Source organism: Hoplias malabaricus, chromosome 5 (assembly GCF_029633855.1).
Source record: "Hoplias malabaricus isolate fHopMal1 chromosome 5, fHopMal1.hap1, whole genome shotgun sequence".
Taxonomy (NCBI): domain Eukaryota; kingdom Metazoa; phylum Chordata; class Actinopteri; order Characiformes; family Erythrinidae; genus Hoplias; species Hoplias malabaricus.
This window is the reverse complement of record NC_089804.1, coordinates 14,338,511-14,352,369: the sequence shown is the minus strand read 5'-3', so window position 1 is coordinate 14,352,369 and position 13,859 is coordinate 14,338,511. Positions and strand designations below refer to the sequence as shown.

The following is a 13,859-nucleotide window of genomic DNA, read 5'->3' as shown; positions in this document are numbered from 1 at the left end:
CTCACAAAAGCAACAGTTTTGGACTACATTCAATGCTAATTGTTTTTTATTCTTGAGCTTTGAGGTTAACGAATAGCACCCCACAGACAAATTCAATACAAAGAAAAAAATATTTAAAAAACGAAACAAGATAGTATGGTGTGTCCCACAAATCTGAGACAGTCACCTAATGGATCACATATTGTTTTCAGCACTGAGGTAACAGAAGAAACAACAGTAGTCTCTCTCAGGCTTTTTAGAGCAAGACATGATTTACTGAATAGAAACAGAAACTCTGAGAAATATTACAGATTAATGCTGCTGATAATAAAAGCCTTTGATTTCCCCCTCTGTGAGTGTAATTATGACCTTAATGGTGTACTTAAGCAGGCAGCTTTTCTTCATCTAATAACAGCATCCAAGTCCAGCTACAGTGAGCTCTCTGCTCAGCCACGACTCAAAGAGATCATAATGAAAAGGAAAAGACTGGCTATTTTGTAGATTGCTTCTGCATGTGGTATAATGAGATTTCCCATTTTCCACATTTGGAAATGGGAATAAAAGCTAGTGGTGGGGAAAAAATCGAGTACTGAATAGGGACTCCCGGACACATACTGGTTAAACTGTGTACATTGCATTTCCAAAGGTTAGTTGACACCACTTCTAATGAGGGAAATCCCTTTACAGTGCACCCATTGTAAACACAGATTCCATATTTCACACACAGTTGGCATAACATCGACAGATGAGCATTAAACCATCTGAGATGTTCTGAAGCAGCTGCAAATGAGTTTAAGATCACCATGCTCAATGCCAGTGCATCCGATGTAGGGGTACAAAGCCCCACAGCATTGTGCAGTGGTGGAACTGTGTTTTCTGGTGTGATAAAGCAACTTTCAATAACTTTAGTGTGAGGTGGAGTGTTGGGAATTCAGAACTTATTACACTTTGTACTTTTTAAAATCAATCCCTTATACAACATTAATGCCCTTCATTTGATTCGTCCTCAGCCCCAGCTGGAGAGTCTCTGTGCCACCTCTTCCAGAGGGCAAGGCGTGGTGGGATACAGACCCCCACATCCTGAGGGACCACTTCGAGATCCAGAGGCAGATCAGACTCAGCCTAGCCCTGGCTCAGCTCCGGCCCAATCATGTGCTCAAAACACAGAGAACGGCTCCAGATCCTCCACTGACAGCCCCTCACTGGGCAGCATAGGAGAGGGAGGTCAGTCCAGCCACAACCCACACAACTGTGGGTTCATCACAGGGCGGTGCGTCATCACGGGAGATAAACAAATACCTTTACAGGAGAAAACAAAATCTGACCTTTCAGCATAAATGCGTTTAATTTCACATCATTTTGGACCATGAACATTGGCCCAGACGTAAGGAGAAGTGTGTTTCGTGATTGTTCACTAAGAAGACAGATTTGTAGAAGTAAAGTCATTAATAAATTACAGCAATATTCATTTATTTGTACTTCTCATTGTCATGTGAACGAGTGCCTAGCAGAAAAAACAGCTTGTGTTCATAGGTGCACAGAGAGTGATTTTCTAACGTGATGACTGGATGCTGCTAATGCAATAGTGACATTTGTAATCATTCGTTTATACCAGTATAAATACCAGTACAACCTGTATCTAAGCAATGAATGTATAGAGGAGGATACAGTGGGTGAACACAAAGCCCAAATATATTTATTTTTAAAACATGACCCCACAGAAGACTTTGGAACCTCCATCATGTCCATTAATGTATTAACACCTAAAATCCAGGTGTATTATTCAGTCCTTGTCACGATTCACAAGGCGGACTGACGGAGGCGGATGCACTTGCTAGAACACAGATACTTTAATATAATAAAACAAAGAAACAAAACAAACACAAACGACCTCGAGGGCCAATACAAAGTGAGGGAACAACAAGACTAGGAATTTAAACAAAACGACTTGACTTAGAGAGGGAAAGAAACAACACGACATGACTTTGAACGAGAAAGAAGCAACACGACACGACTTGGACTTGAAACTTAGCAAAACAACACAACATGACTTTGGAAACAAAATGAATGACCGATACCAGGAAGTGACACACAGGAACTTAAATACTACATACAAACAAGACACACCTGAGACAGATAACGAGGACAGCAGACAAGGAGGCGGAACAAAGGCGGGACATGGGCGGAGACAAGGACAACAACAAACAGAGCCATGTGCAGAGAGAGCACATGGCAGGGAAAACAGGCATGACAGGACCAGGGCGTGACAGTCCTCAAGCTCAAGACTTATTATTCAGTAACTATTAACTGTTAACTTGCATGAGTTCTAGAAAAGCATTGTTAATTATGTAGTACTACTGAACAACTACTATAAGCAATTTAGTAACTTATGAATTATAAAGTGGTGACTACTATAAATTATTCAGTATCTACTGTCATTATCTGTGTAACTTCAGAAAAAATAATCACTCAATATTTATTCAGTAACATAGTAACTACAAATGACTGAATCATTTAGAAAATCATATAAATAACTTAGTAAGCACTATACATCATTTATAAGCTATTATACAATTTACTATTCAGTACTTTCTATGAAACTACCATGTTCAGTTATTTCTGAAATTATGATCCACATACAGACCCTTAGTGGTAAAAGTAATGGGAGAGTTGCATTACGTAGCATGTCCGACTGTGATTTTGAACATAGGGATCAATTCCTTTGTCCAAACAGTTCATCTATGCTATAAACACTGAACAGATTTTCTCTCCACTGTGTTTGGTGACAGATGGCTACTCTCATCAACTGTGTGAGGCAGAAACTCCTCAAGACCCCCACACTCCGGACTTCAGGTCCATGGGTCAGGCTAAAGGAGACTGCAAAGTGGTGGTGTCCGGTCTGCTGTGTGGGAAGCCAATGAAATGGGAGGTGACCTTCGATATTGAACCTTATCTGAAAGGCAGAGAGCGCGAGGAGAAGGTCCATGAGGATCTGTGGAATGAAACCTTCCACCACCTGGCGGCACACTCCATTATTCAGGACTTTGAGCAGATGGCTGACAAGGAAAGTGAGATAGAGCATGGTAAGTGAAGAGCCAGGACACTCCTGCTGTGGGAACGTGGGAAATGTACAAAAATGGTTCCATGAAAATGGTTAACAAATGTGGAAATAAATGTGACTTGTATTGAGTTCACCTGATACGATGTTATACTTTGCACCTTAATTTCTTAAAGATCCCACTTCTAAAATGAAACAGAACATAAACTCACAGTCTTAAATGTTATATAATAGGCTCGAGGGGCTCATATCGACTTCTGTTACAACGTTCTAAAGGATTTGGCCTGTAACTCGGTATGTCCCAACAGTACCATGATCAAAACATGGTGCTTATTTTTGACCGATTCTGATAATACTGCAGATGTTTAAATCCGTCCCTTAAAAATGGCCACCAATACTTTGGTCAGAGCTGTTAATCACATGACTCCATTGTCCCTTTTAGGTTCTGGAAGGAGGTACCAGCTGTACGCCATGCAAACCAGCAAAGCTTGCAACATCCTGAGCAAATACACAGCCTTTGTGCCCATCGATCTAGACAGCAACGAATATTTACCAACCTCCATCGAGTACCTCCACACCAGTGAGTCACGCCTCTGTTCCTCTAATTAGTGCTGCACTCTCCATCAGTTCACTTCCTCACATCAAAGAAACCAAGCCCTTCACTAAGACTCCCATTCACATGAAAGAAGAAGGCGCCTTGAATGATAGCAGTGGATTTAATCCATGAGTCACAGAATGCTTGTTGAAAAAATGGTTTTAGAAAAGAAAACAAACAGGCAGTAACAAGCAGCTCAGAAATGGTGTTATGGACCCTTTAAACGGCAAGAAACCACGTGGGCAAACGTTCAAAACAACTACCTAACCTACATATTGACTTTATTCATAGGAGATACAAATAATAAATTCAGAGGGGGTGCTCGACCATCTCAGTGATAGCGCAACTTTAAATGCCTTACAGAGATTGTATCTCAGTTTCCTTATTGATATGATTCAATTATTTTGAGGCAGTGATGAGACAAAAATGGCTCATCACAAAGTTTTATTTAACAATATCTTACAACAGAATAAAAACATGGTAATGTTGCAACACACTGAAACCTCCAGGAGTCCAGCCTTTTCCATGTAAACTGTTTCCTTTGAGTTAATATCCTTACAGGAAAAAGAGGACGGATCATACAATACAGTTTTATAGCCGTTTTGAGCACAGTATGAAAACAGGGCATCAGTCCAAACCAGTGCTCTGCCCCCTGCAGGTGGTGTAAACAACCTCATGATTACAGTGGGAGTGTTTTTTTTCAAAGGCTGGTTGTAGTTGCTAGGTTACTGGTGAATGAAGCAGAGTCATAAATCAAGGGAGAGCCATGAGATATTGACGCTCAGAATAATTCCCAGACATTACATAGTGTGATTTACTCTAACTGTGGTATATTAACTGATATTGGGTGTCTTGGCTACTGTTTGGTGTTTTTGGTGTTGGTTGTTTTGTGTCGCTAATGGTGTTCTTTCTCAGGGGAAGATCTGAAGAGAGTTTCACACTCAAGTTCACGGTCTGGAAGCAGGAAAAACCGTGGCTACTCAGTAGGCCTGGGGCGCTCTCAGTCCGGCCACCTGCCCGAGGGAGATGACGAAACATCGTTGCTTCGTAAGACTATCCACTAATAATCGTAGTACACTACATGTTACACGTAGTACACCTGCTCAATAACAATTGGAACATTATTGTGATGACTTGTGTGTCTTCAGACAAGAGACAGTTGGCTAGGTCATGTACTGATGTTGGATGTTTATTTCTGGATTAAAATGCTTTTCTCATGCAAGAGGTATTGCAGCTCAATACAGTGAGACTTTATACACATTTAGCCCACACTTGGCATTCGGCATGGCTGTCAAAACACATATGTTCAACAGATGAAGATGGCACTTCGCCCTGCAGCACTCCATCTTCAGCTGGATGGGAACGATGCAGCTTTCCTGAAGGTGAGTTCCTTAGGTGGGTTATTAAAGTAAAGTGGATTAGTAAGTGATACAGTTGCTTCCCACGTTCTAAAGTCACATGGGTTTCTTATGAAAGCTTATCCAACACAGCATCCATAATCATCCACATTCACTCTGACACTACACAGACAATCACTTCTCCCCTCTTAAATTTCCACTCCTCCTTTCTTTCAGACACATTAGAGTGCGTAACATGTCCTTGCCCTCTGTCTACCGTGTGTAAGCTATTAGAGAGAGGAGAGTGGGTGTTTAGGAGGCTAACCTGCTGTGGCCTCTCTCTCTCTCTCTCTCTCTCTCTCTCTTTTTCAGCCTCTCAAAGGAGTCCGCCTGTGACTTCTGACCACTCACAGAGATCTGTGGAGAGTCTCTTCTCAGCCAGGTGGGTACGAGAGTTTTAGAGAAAAGGGAGAGGAGGAGGAGGAGAAGGAGGAGGAGGAGGTTGGGAATGACAGAGAGGAAAAGCAGAGAGAGAAAATGAAACAGGAGAAAAGGTGAGTTAAAAGAGAGAGGGGAAAGAGTAGACAAAAAGATAAATGGAGAAAAGAAAGAAAGAAAGGAAGAAAGAAAAGGGAAAAGTATTAAAAAGGAATGGTGTTATAGAGAGGTAGAAGAAGGGGGGTAAATTAGAGTGAGACTAATATTAAAGGATAGAGTAGAAAGAGAGAGAGAGAGTCAGAAATGAATGGAGAGACAGATAGTGGAACGGAAGAAAAGACAGACAGTGAGAGTGATGGACTCTTCGTCCTGTTTCTCTAGAACTCCTCCACTCAGTTGTAAGTGTCACTAATTTTGTAAAAATAAAAGAGTACTGAAAACCACTGTAGAAGAGCCCCAGCACTCACTGCTCCAATCACAAACTGGACTCAAATGCCAGAAATGACCAGTTTTACGGGAGATAAATCGGACCTTCCAAAATGCCCTGAGAAAATGTAGTTTTTATCCTGCAATTTGAAATAATTTGTTTGGACAGTGTGTACTTCAGTCCATCTTGGACATCTTGGCAATCAACCTGCCCTTGAATTTAAGCAAGACTTCTACGTTGGAGACTCTTGTTTGTTTTTTTTTTGCCTTTTGATGACACTGGGGTTTCCAGGTGGCAAACATACTTGAGAGCAGCAAATGATGAGGAAACATCCTCAGAATTTTGTAGAAAGTGTTTATTGATTAAAATCATGAACGTTGTCTTTCATTCGTATTTAGAATGCAAAATGTTTAAAATTAGGTTTCTGGACATTTGCTATTGAACTTGTTTGTTCTTGTTTGGTCATGGTTTTACCACTGGATCAGATGCTTTTCAGTGTTTATTGAGTGTTAACCTTGTTTGTGGTCAGCAGTAGCTTGATATCCTTGCAGACATTTTCTATAAGCAGTCTCATTGATTGGAGTATGCTTACAGCATTCATAGATGGTTGTTTCTGGTGAATAGGAAAAGGGTATTTCTCCTCCACTGGTGATTCACCTTTGATAAGGCATTTCGCCTTGAAACTATGAGTATAGGCTCAGCCTAAGTGGTGAAACCACGAGTGAAGATTTCCCTCTTTAGCTGAACTTAGGTAGTCATGAAGCCGTATACTTTCATTTTTCATTTTCTACAGAGCAAACACGCACAATGTCATTGATGTGAGTCCCCACTCCTATTGAAGTTTTCTGTTTTACAACTGTTTATTATTTTTAAACCTAATTATTTAAGTGATTGCTTTTTACTTTTAAAATATAATTGTATTATAGTGTTTTCCTGCCAAGTAAAAAAGTGCAATTTTTACTCCATCTTTTAATAAACATTAATATTTCCATCAAACCAGAGCAGTTCTACACTGCACTAGCTTTAGGTTTGTGATGCTAGCATTAAATTAGCTAGCTGGCTAACAGCTTCAAATACCACAGAGCAAGAGTGACTCAGGCTAACTTGTGCTTCTTTGCCAACACATGAGCATAAAGCCTGGCTCCATTGTGTCCATGTCTTCTCTCAGGCTGACCCTAACTAAAACACGTCTCCTGACCAAGGCAGCCAGAGGGTTTATGTGCCGAGCTCAGAGTAAAACCAGTGACTCTGTGGGGGACAGCGACAATGAAAACAAAGACTACGTCCCTCTGGTTTGTACCCTTTTATTCTGCTTTCTGTGTAAGGTCAGTGTAGAAATAGTTTAGTGACTGACAGTTGTGTTCATCAGTGCTGTGTCAGGTCTTTGTCAAATAATGTCAAATTTCAGTGTAGTATAAAAGGCTAAAGCCAGGATGGCGCTCAATCCTTGCAGAGAACACAGTTTTGCTGCTCCAAAGCTCAGTGCCGTGGGGTTGTGGGGCTGTATAATACTCTAGCCCACAACAACGTGTTGCTGCTTTAAAACATCCCATTTGTTGTTCTACTGAGATTATACAAATTGCCTCTTTACAAATGACCATCTTTGACCACACTGGGGGCACCTTAAAGTAGTGTCTATGAATAGTTGGACATATATTGTAATTCATAAAATGTCAGTATTCAGCAGCAAACCAAGTCTTACAACCCAATGCCTACTGAGGAAATAACATATCTTTTCATTTTAAACATGCTATGTTTGATTTCACACAGGTTCTAAACCTGAGCAGATATCGTTTTAGTATTTACTGCAGAATTAATTGACTAGTTCAGTTAATTTAAGAGATGTCGTCTTTAGGAGCTCATAGCAAGGCTTAACAAAATCAATAAGACTGTTGTGTAAGAAAAGGTCATAGAAATGAGCAAGTTACTTGAAGGTTTATTGCTGTATTCAGAGTGCTTATACTACAGACTTCCCTAACTGCGCCCTGCATTAGGATGATGTTTCCAAATCCGTCTGGTTTTAGCTCACTGTGAATCAAATGATATAGTAATCTGATCCTAGATCAGCACATCTGCATGGAAATTACAAATGGGAAAACTGTCAAAAGGATCTTTGAGGTTTAGCTTCCAAATTCTTTTTATCATACAATGAATTTATTGTGGATACCAATCAAGTAAGCTGATCCTAGAACAGCCCCAAGGAGCATTACCAAATGTGTCAGTCAATTTTTGGCTTTTTTAGCATATAACAGATTAAATCAGCATACAATTAGAATACGCTGGTCTTAGGACAGTATTCTGCAGAGAATGTCCAGGGAAAGGTCCAGTTTCTGAAAGTTTTGTGGCTTAAATTGGACTCTTGACTTTTAGAATACAGTAAATTTAAATCAGCATTTAAACAGGTATTTGGGCAGTACTTCCGCAGATATTCTAAAGCTCAGAAGACATTATATTTTATATATTGTTTCCTGTTATCATCTCCCAAAAGAAACAAATTTTTTTTTTTAAATATATATTAACAGCTCTTTTTAAACACGCTTTTCCCCAGGTATCTTTGCAGCTGTCATGTGGTGCATTCATGTTGGACGGCGCCCTGTGTGATGCCATCAATGTGCCCATGGACAAGCTGAAGTGGACGTCCCCTTTCACCAGCCACAGGGTCAGCCTCACCCACCTGTCTCACTACTCCAGCAGCAGTAAGAGAACCGAGAGCCTTGAGGTCCACCACAGCTGCTCTCCTCCACCGAGAGACCCTGACCTCAGCTCTGAGTCTGAAGAGGCAGTGCCCCGTAGCCCAAACTCTCCCAACTTGTCTCGAAGTCCTCGAACCGAGAGCGGATCTTCACTTCTGGGTGGACCCTCGTCCTTGTCGACGGATCCACCTCTTTCACCCAATAATTCCCAGACGGACAGTGGCCGTGGCTCTGAGTCAGAGAACATGGACACGTCACAGCCTGTGTCCCCCGGAGGCTTCAGGATGGTGACCCAGGAGCTTGAAAGCATGGTGTGGGCCACAGTAGTGGCTTTAGCCTGGTTAGAGAACAATTCTGCCTGCTACTTCATTGAATGGGAGCTAATCGCAGCCAAAGCTAGCTTGTGGCTGGACAGGCAAACCATCCCTGAGGGCAGGGACCTGGCCACAGTGAAGGCCGCAGCCAACCAGCTCTTCATTATACTCAGACACTGGGATGAAAACCTGCAGCTCAACATGCTGTGCTACAACCCCAATAGTGTCTGATACTGTATTTAGCACCCCATGCGTAAACTATGCCAATGGTATTATTTGGTGGCAGCTTTTGTGTTGATTCCTGCTGTATAATACATTTGTATGCAAAAGTCTGAACCACCATGCTCAAGTGGCATGTTCAGTTTATTTTCTAGGTTAAAATAAGTTAAAATGTCCTCTACAATGAACAGACTTGGCTGTTTTTCAATAACTTTAATGGCGCAACTGCCTGAGCATTAGCCAGGAGCTCACTCAACTCCCCAGAACTTTAAAAGAACACAAATAACATGGCTTTCTCTGGGCGGCCCTACTTTCACTCATCATTTAGCAAGATGTGCCAACATGGATGTTTGTTCGTGGTTTTTGCTAATATTATAGAATAAGTATTTATTGTTCTTGTACAGCTGTTCAATGGCTCTGTGTAAGCAGCAGTTTGAAAAGATATTGTGGTGTATGTTTAGGAGCGTTTGCTAGACTATGTTTCACAGTTCGGTAGCCCGGTGTAATTCAGCAAGATCCTGCACGTAACTGGAACTGGCAACAAACAGCATTGAGTACACTCCTTTAAACAGTTTTAATCAGAGTTTAGAGTAACTAGAGTAATAGAGTAAGTTTAGAGTAAGTTTAGAGAAAATGTTCATAAGTGTGTTCACTGTAGAGGATTTTTACTTATTTTTACTCTGAACGACAACATCACCTCAATGAACAACAGGACTTATTAACTATATATTAGCAAGTTTCAAACTGTAAACAGTGGCTCTGCTCGTAGGGCCCTGGGTCCGATCTTCACCTCTGATTTGTTTGGTGTATTCTCCCAGTGTCTGTATTGGTTTCCTCCTACAATCCAAAGACACGTGCTGGAAGGTGGATTGGCTATGAGAAATCTCCCATAGGTGTGAGTGTGTGTTTCCCTGTGGTAGACAGCTGCTCAGTCCAGGGTGTTTTCTTGCCTTACGCCCAGTGATTCCCTAAAGGCTCCGGACCCACCAGGAAGTGGATGGAGTGGTTACAGAAGGTGAAAGCATGGATGTCTGTTTTTGATTGGATGTGTATTGTAAACCTCCGCTGGGATTCACCTTTTGTTGTTATTCACTCCGGAACACAGTGAAATCTCGATTGTGAGGAAATCGATATGACTGCTCATATCATTTTCATTCCTTTGCTACTGTTCTGGAAGAAAAACACCAAACTTTTCATTCTTTGTGACTGCCTAATTATATATGACATGCTCCAGTGCTGCAATATCTTGTATGAAAGGCAATCTACCCCATTTGGAGTCTCATTAAATGCTGTCACTGGGCACTAATTGTGTTTCAGGTTTAGCCTGACACTCTAGAAGGCTAAAATGGGGTGATAATTTGATGGTAAATTATTCATAGCGAAGGTTATATGCAAACAAGTCAATGACCGTGACAGCTACAACGTTGGACATGAAAAGCGCTCCAGTGTTTATTCCGGACTCTGTGTCATCCACAGTGATGCTGAGGCATGTTCACGTGTGTTAACGTCCTCCTGCAATGTGGGCTGGAACAAATATGTCAGTATGTCTGTGTTTGTCCTGGAGGTAATGATGTAAATATTTCTTCTGTGAATTTCGTGATTGCTGCTTGAGGAGTAAAAGCAAATATCATCTGCTGCAAATCAGACTGTTGAGCGTTATCTACTTTCTGTGGAATGATGATATTCCCTGGTCTTCTCACTGAGGCACTGGAAGATCAGACGTCACCATCACTGTCAAAATATTATATTTACCAGGCAGCCATGTGTTTTAATGTGGTTTGAAAAGATGTCACATTAATCCTGAGACGGCACTTTCTGTCGGACAGAGTGCTCTCCGGTCTTAAGTGCCTGACCCAGCTGATTTTCTCCAACCGTTCAATTTTTTAAAGCATACGAGGCTGATTTGTTGTTTACTAGTGTGTTTATGATAGTAGTGGATCGATGGTTCCAAAATGTATCGTAGCTTTATTTGGTCTCAGAAGCCTGTTTCCAATTATGAGAGAGTTTCATAACTGAGATAGTCATGAGGTAGTCAGTTGTAATAATGAAGTTAGACATTATTCTGAGAACCTCTTTGAGTCCTGATTATATATATCTTTATACATTTGATGATGCAACAGCCAATTTCAAGAGTGCACAAATGGCCTCATTCTTAGCTATCACAACAGATCTGGATGTTAAGTGTTCTCCTCCAAGTGTGTCGAGTTGCCCACAGCTGTTGTGTTAGAAGCAGTTTGAAAAGAAGCGATGGCTGGCTTCACATGTCTCAGAGTAAACACGTGCTTGTCTCAACCTCCAAGGTTAGGAGACTCATGTAATTGGGATTAGAGGAATAATTAGGTCAAAATTAAGGCAAAACCAAAGAAAAGAAATGGAGCACCCTCTTCCTCTCCTCACTGTGAGCTACCAATACATAAATATGTGAAACTGTTGGAAACAGGCTTCCATCCAAACCTGAGCAAAAGTGTGGCAGACTTTTTTTCCTGCTTGGCTCTTCTCTGTTTTCCATGGAAATGGGTGTTTTCCGTATTCCGTATAAGATTGTAACTGTTTTCTATCACTCAGGTACCGCTCCTGTGTAGCTTGGGCACCATCGGGCGAGCATGATGACATGGTGTGTGTTGAGATGCATGAGTATGAGGCAGTGAAGCCTCTCTCCTCTCTGGGTTTCATCCTGCTGTGGGCACCGAGAGAGGGACCACCCATGTGTAAAATATGACTGTGGCTGCCGACTCTGTGTGGAAAAGTGGACTATATTTTTTGAGGTCCGTTGTGTTTTAAAGTGGCTGTCAAGCTCTTGTCGACTCGCCGTAGTGCTGCTAGTGCATTGACCAACTGTGTAACTGCATGTAATAAAGTCTGCTGCTCAGTAACTGAGAGGAGATTGTGTTTGCCTTCATTTTATTGTCTGCCACTTTTTGGACACTGTCACTGTAGCCACACCAGTGCTGGACATAGGTTTATTAACACAAATAGTCTGCTAACACGAAATGGTGGACTGACCTGACAGAATGTAAATATTAAGGGAGATTACTATATATTTTTAAGCTTTACGTTTTATTCCGTATAAACCTTGTATTATTATTATTATTATTTTATTTACTCTCGTGGAAACTCAGGTTATAAAAATGTGTTCATATGAGGTTTTCTTATGGCAACATTGATTCAACTGAGACTCTGAAAGCCTCACCTCAGGCCTCCCTCAGAGTTAAAATGGTTGCCAAAAGCAATACTTTTTGTAACCAGCAGATGCTGCACCACACTTTGGAAATCAGGAGATTGTTTTTTTTTTTTTTTTTGGGAGCAGTACACCTTATCCATTAGAGCAGTGTAAGTATAGTGTTGCGTAGCCGGGCTCACGGTTCTCAACCCTCTGGAGAGAATTGAGTGCTATACAGCTAGCTGCATGATTCCATGTGATGATGTCATCAGGAGACATGACTAAGCATTTATGGCCCATTAATGTCCTATTAGGCATGCACATGACCTGATTTATTGGCAAGGTCCAGGAGAAAATCCCAAACCTTCATCTCTCTCCACATAGTATATCATTTACTTATAGGTCAGCATGATCTAGTGCGCATCACGTCAATGTATTTAATACCAATTACCACTGAGGACAGGACCTGGCCTCAGGCGAAAAGCGAGAATCAAAGAGCTGGGATTGGGATAACAAGGCTTTGATGATGTTATCAGCACTAAAGCATGATGAAGTGGAAAGAGGGCATGAGTGGGGGAGAGAGAGAAAGTGTGTTTGTGTATGTGTCTGGAGGCAGCTAATCAATCCTCATTAAATCAGAGATGATCTTCAGGATATTAGCCATGACCCATCTCATGAAATCAAAAAAGAGCCCCTCCTAATGACTCTGGTCCGGAACGACCTTATTCAGGGGCCACCTAGTGTTCACATTCTCTAGTGATACTTTAGAAAACGATGACGATGTGTCTCTTGCAAGCTTCAGATAAAACATGAAATAACTTTTACAAGCTAAATATGTCTGTGATTAAGGGGTCATATTAATGTTATGAGGAATGCAGTTTTGGTGAACTGCCTCTGACAAAAAAATGTTCAATTCAATAAGCCGTCCTTCCACTCGTCTGAATATCTCCAAACAGAGGGCTAGGCCTGTGTTTATGTGAGAGTGCAGAGACAAGTTTAGACACATACAATGGTGAAAAGAAGTAAGACAACTGAGCAAAAAGGTTAAAACAACAAAAACAAAAACAAGAGCTTGTGCACCTCAATTGCTGCTGAGTTCTTTGAGTGGCTCATTATCATGGTAAAGAACAGGCCATTGTTAACACAGCTGTGGTACTTGATGCTTCTGGTATTTTGACCAAAGCATGCCACAGATATTTCATTAAGACCCAAGAAATGTCTGTTAACTTGCGGAGAAGGGGTATAATCTTTAATCTTCATACAGCAAAAAAAAAGAGACTCCCATAGGTGTGCCGGGCAGAAATGAACAGAACTGTAGAGATGTTTGTTTCGTCTTTGGGACATTCATGGTCTGATTTTAAGGCCTAGCTCTACCAGTCACGATTTGCCAGTGGATGTTAATATAAAACATATAGCTTGTTGTCATAATCCACTTCATAAACACGCCTCTACCTTACATAAGCGTGTTTGAGTTTCTGGAAATACTTCAGGTTGTGCAACAAGTAACAAGATGTTTCACACAATGTGTGGGTATGGCTTGATAGGACCTGATGAGAAGTATAAGTAACAACTTCTAAACATCTATTTTAACACCACGGTTTATACTGGCTGATACAAGGGAAGAAATTTTGTCTTGTTA

General features: G+C 41.2%; 1 protein-coding gene across 1 annotated transcript in view; it reads left to right on the top strand.

The window, feature by feature from the left end:
* vwa5b1 (von Willebrand factor A domain containing 5B1) overlaps positions 1-11,891 on the top strand; it is a 54,180-nt gene extending 42,289 nt beyond the window's left edge. Inside the window, exons 15-22 of the mRNA XM_066671445.1 lie at positions 990-1,203; positions 2,769-3,062; positions 3,480-3,617; positions 4,548-4,679; positions 4,946-5,014; positions 5,342-5,411; positions 7,003-7,126; positions 8,383-11,891. Of these exons, the coding sequence (XP_066527542.1) occupies positions 990-1,203; positions 2,769-3,062; positions 3,480-3,617; positions 4,548-4,679; positions 4,946-5,014; positions 5,342-5,411; positions 7,003-7,126; positions 8,383-9,072 (1,731 nt within the window). The 3' untranslated portion in view covers positions 9,073-11,891. The remainder of the gene's footprint in view (positions 1-989; positions 1,204-2,768; positions 3,063-3,479; positions 3,618-4,547; positions 4,680-4,945; positions 5,015-5,341; positions 5,412-7,002; positions 7,127-8,382) is intronic.
* Positions 11,892-13,859: the final 1,968 nt, after the last annotated feature.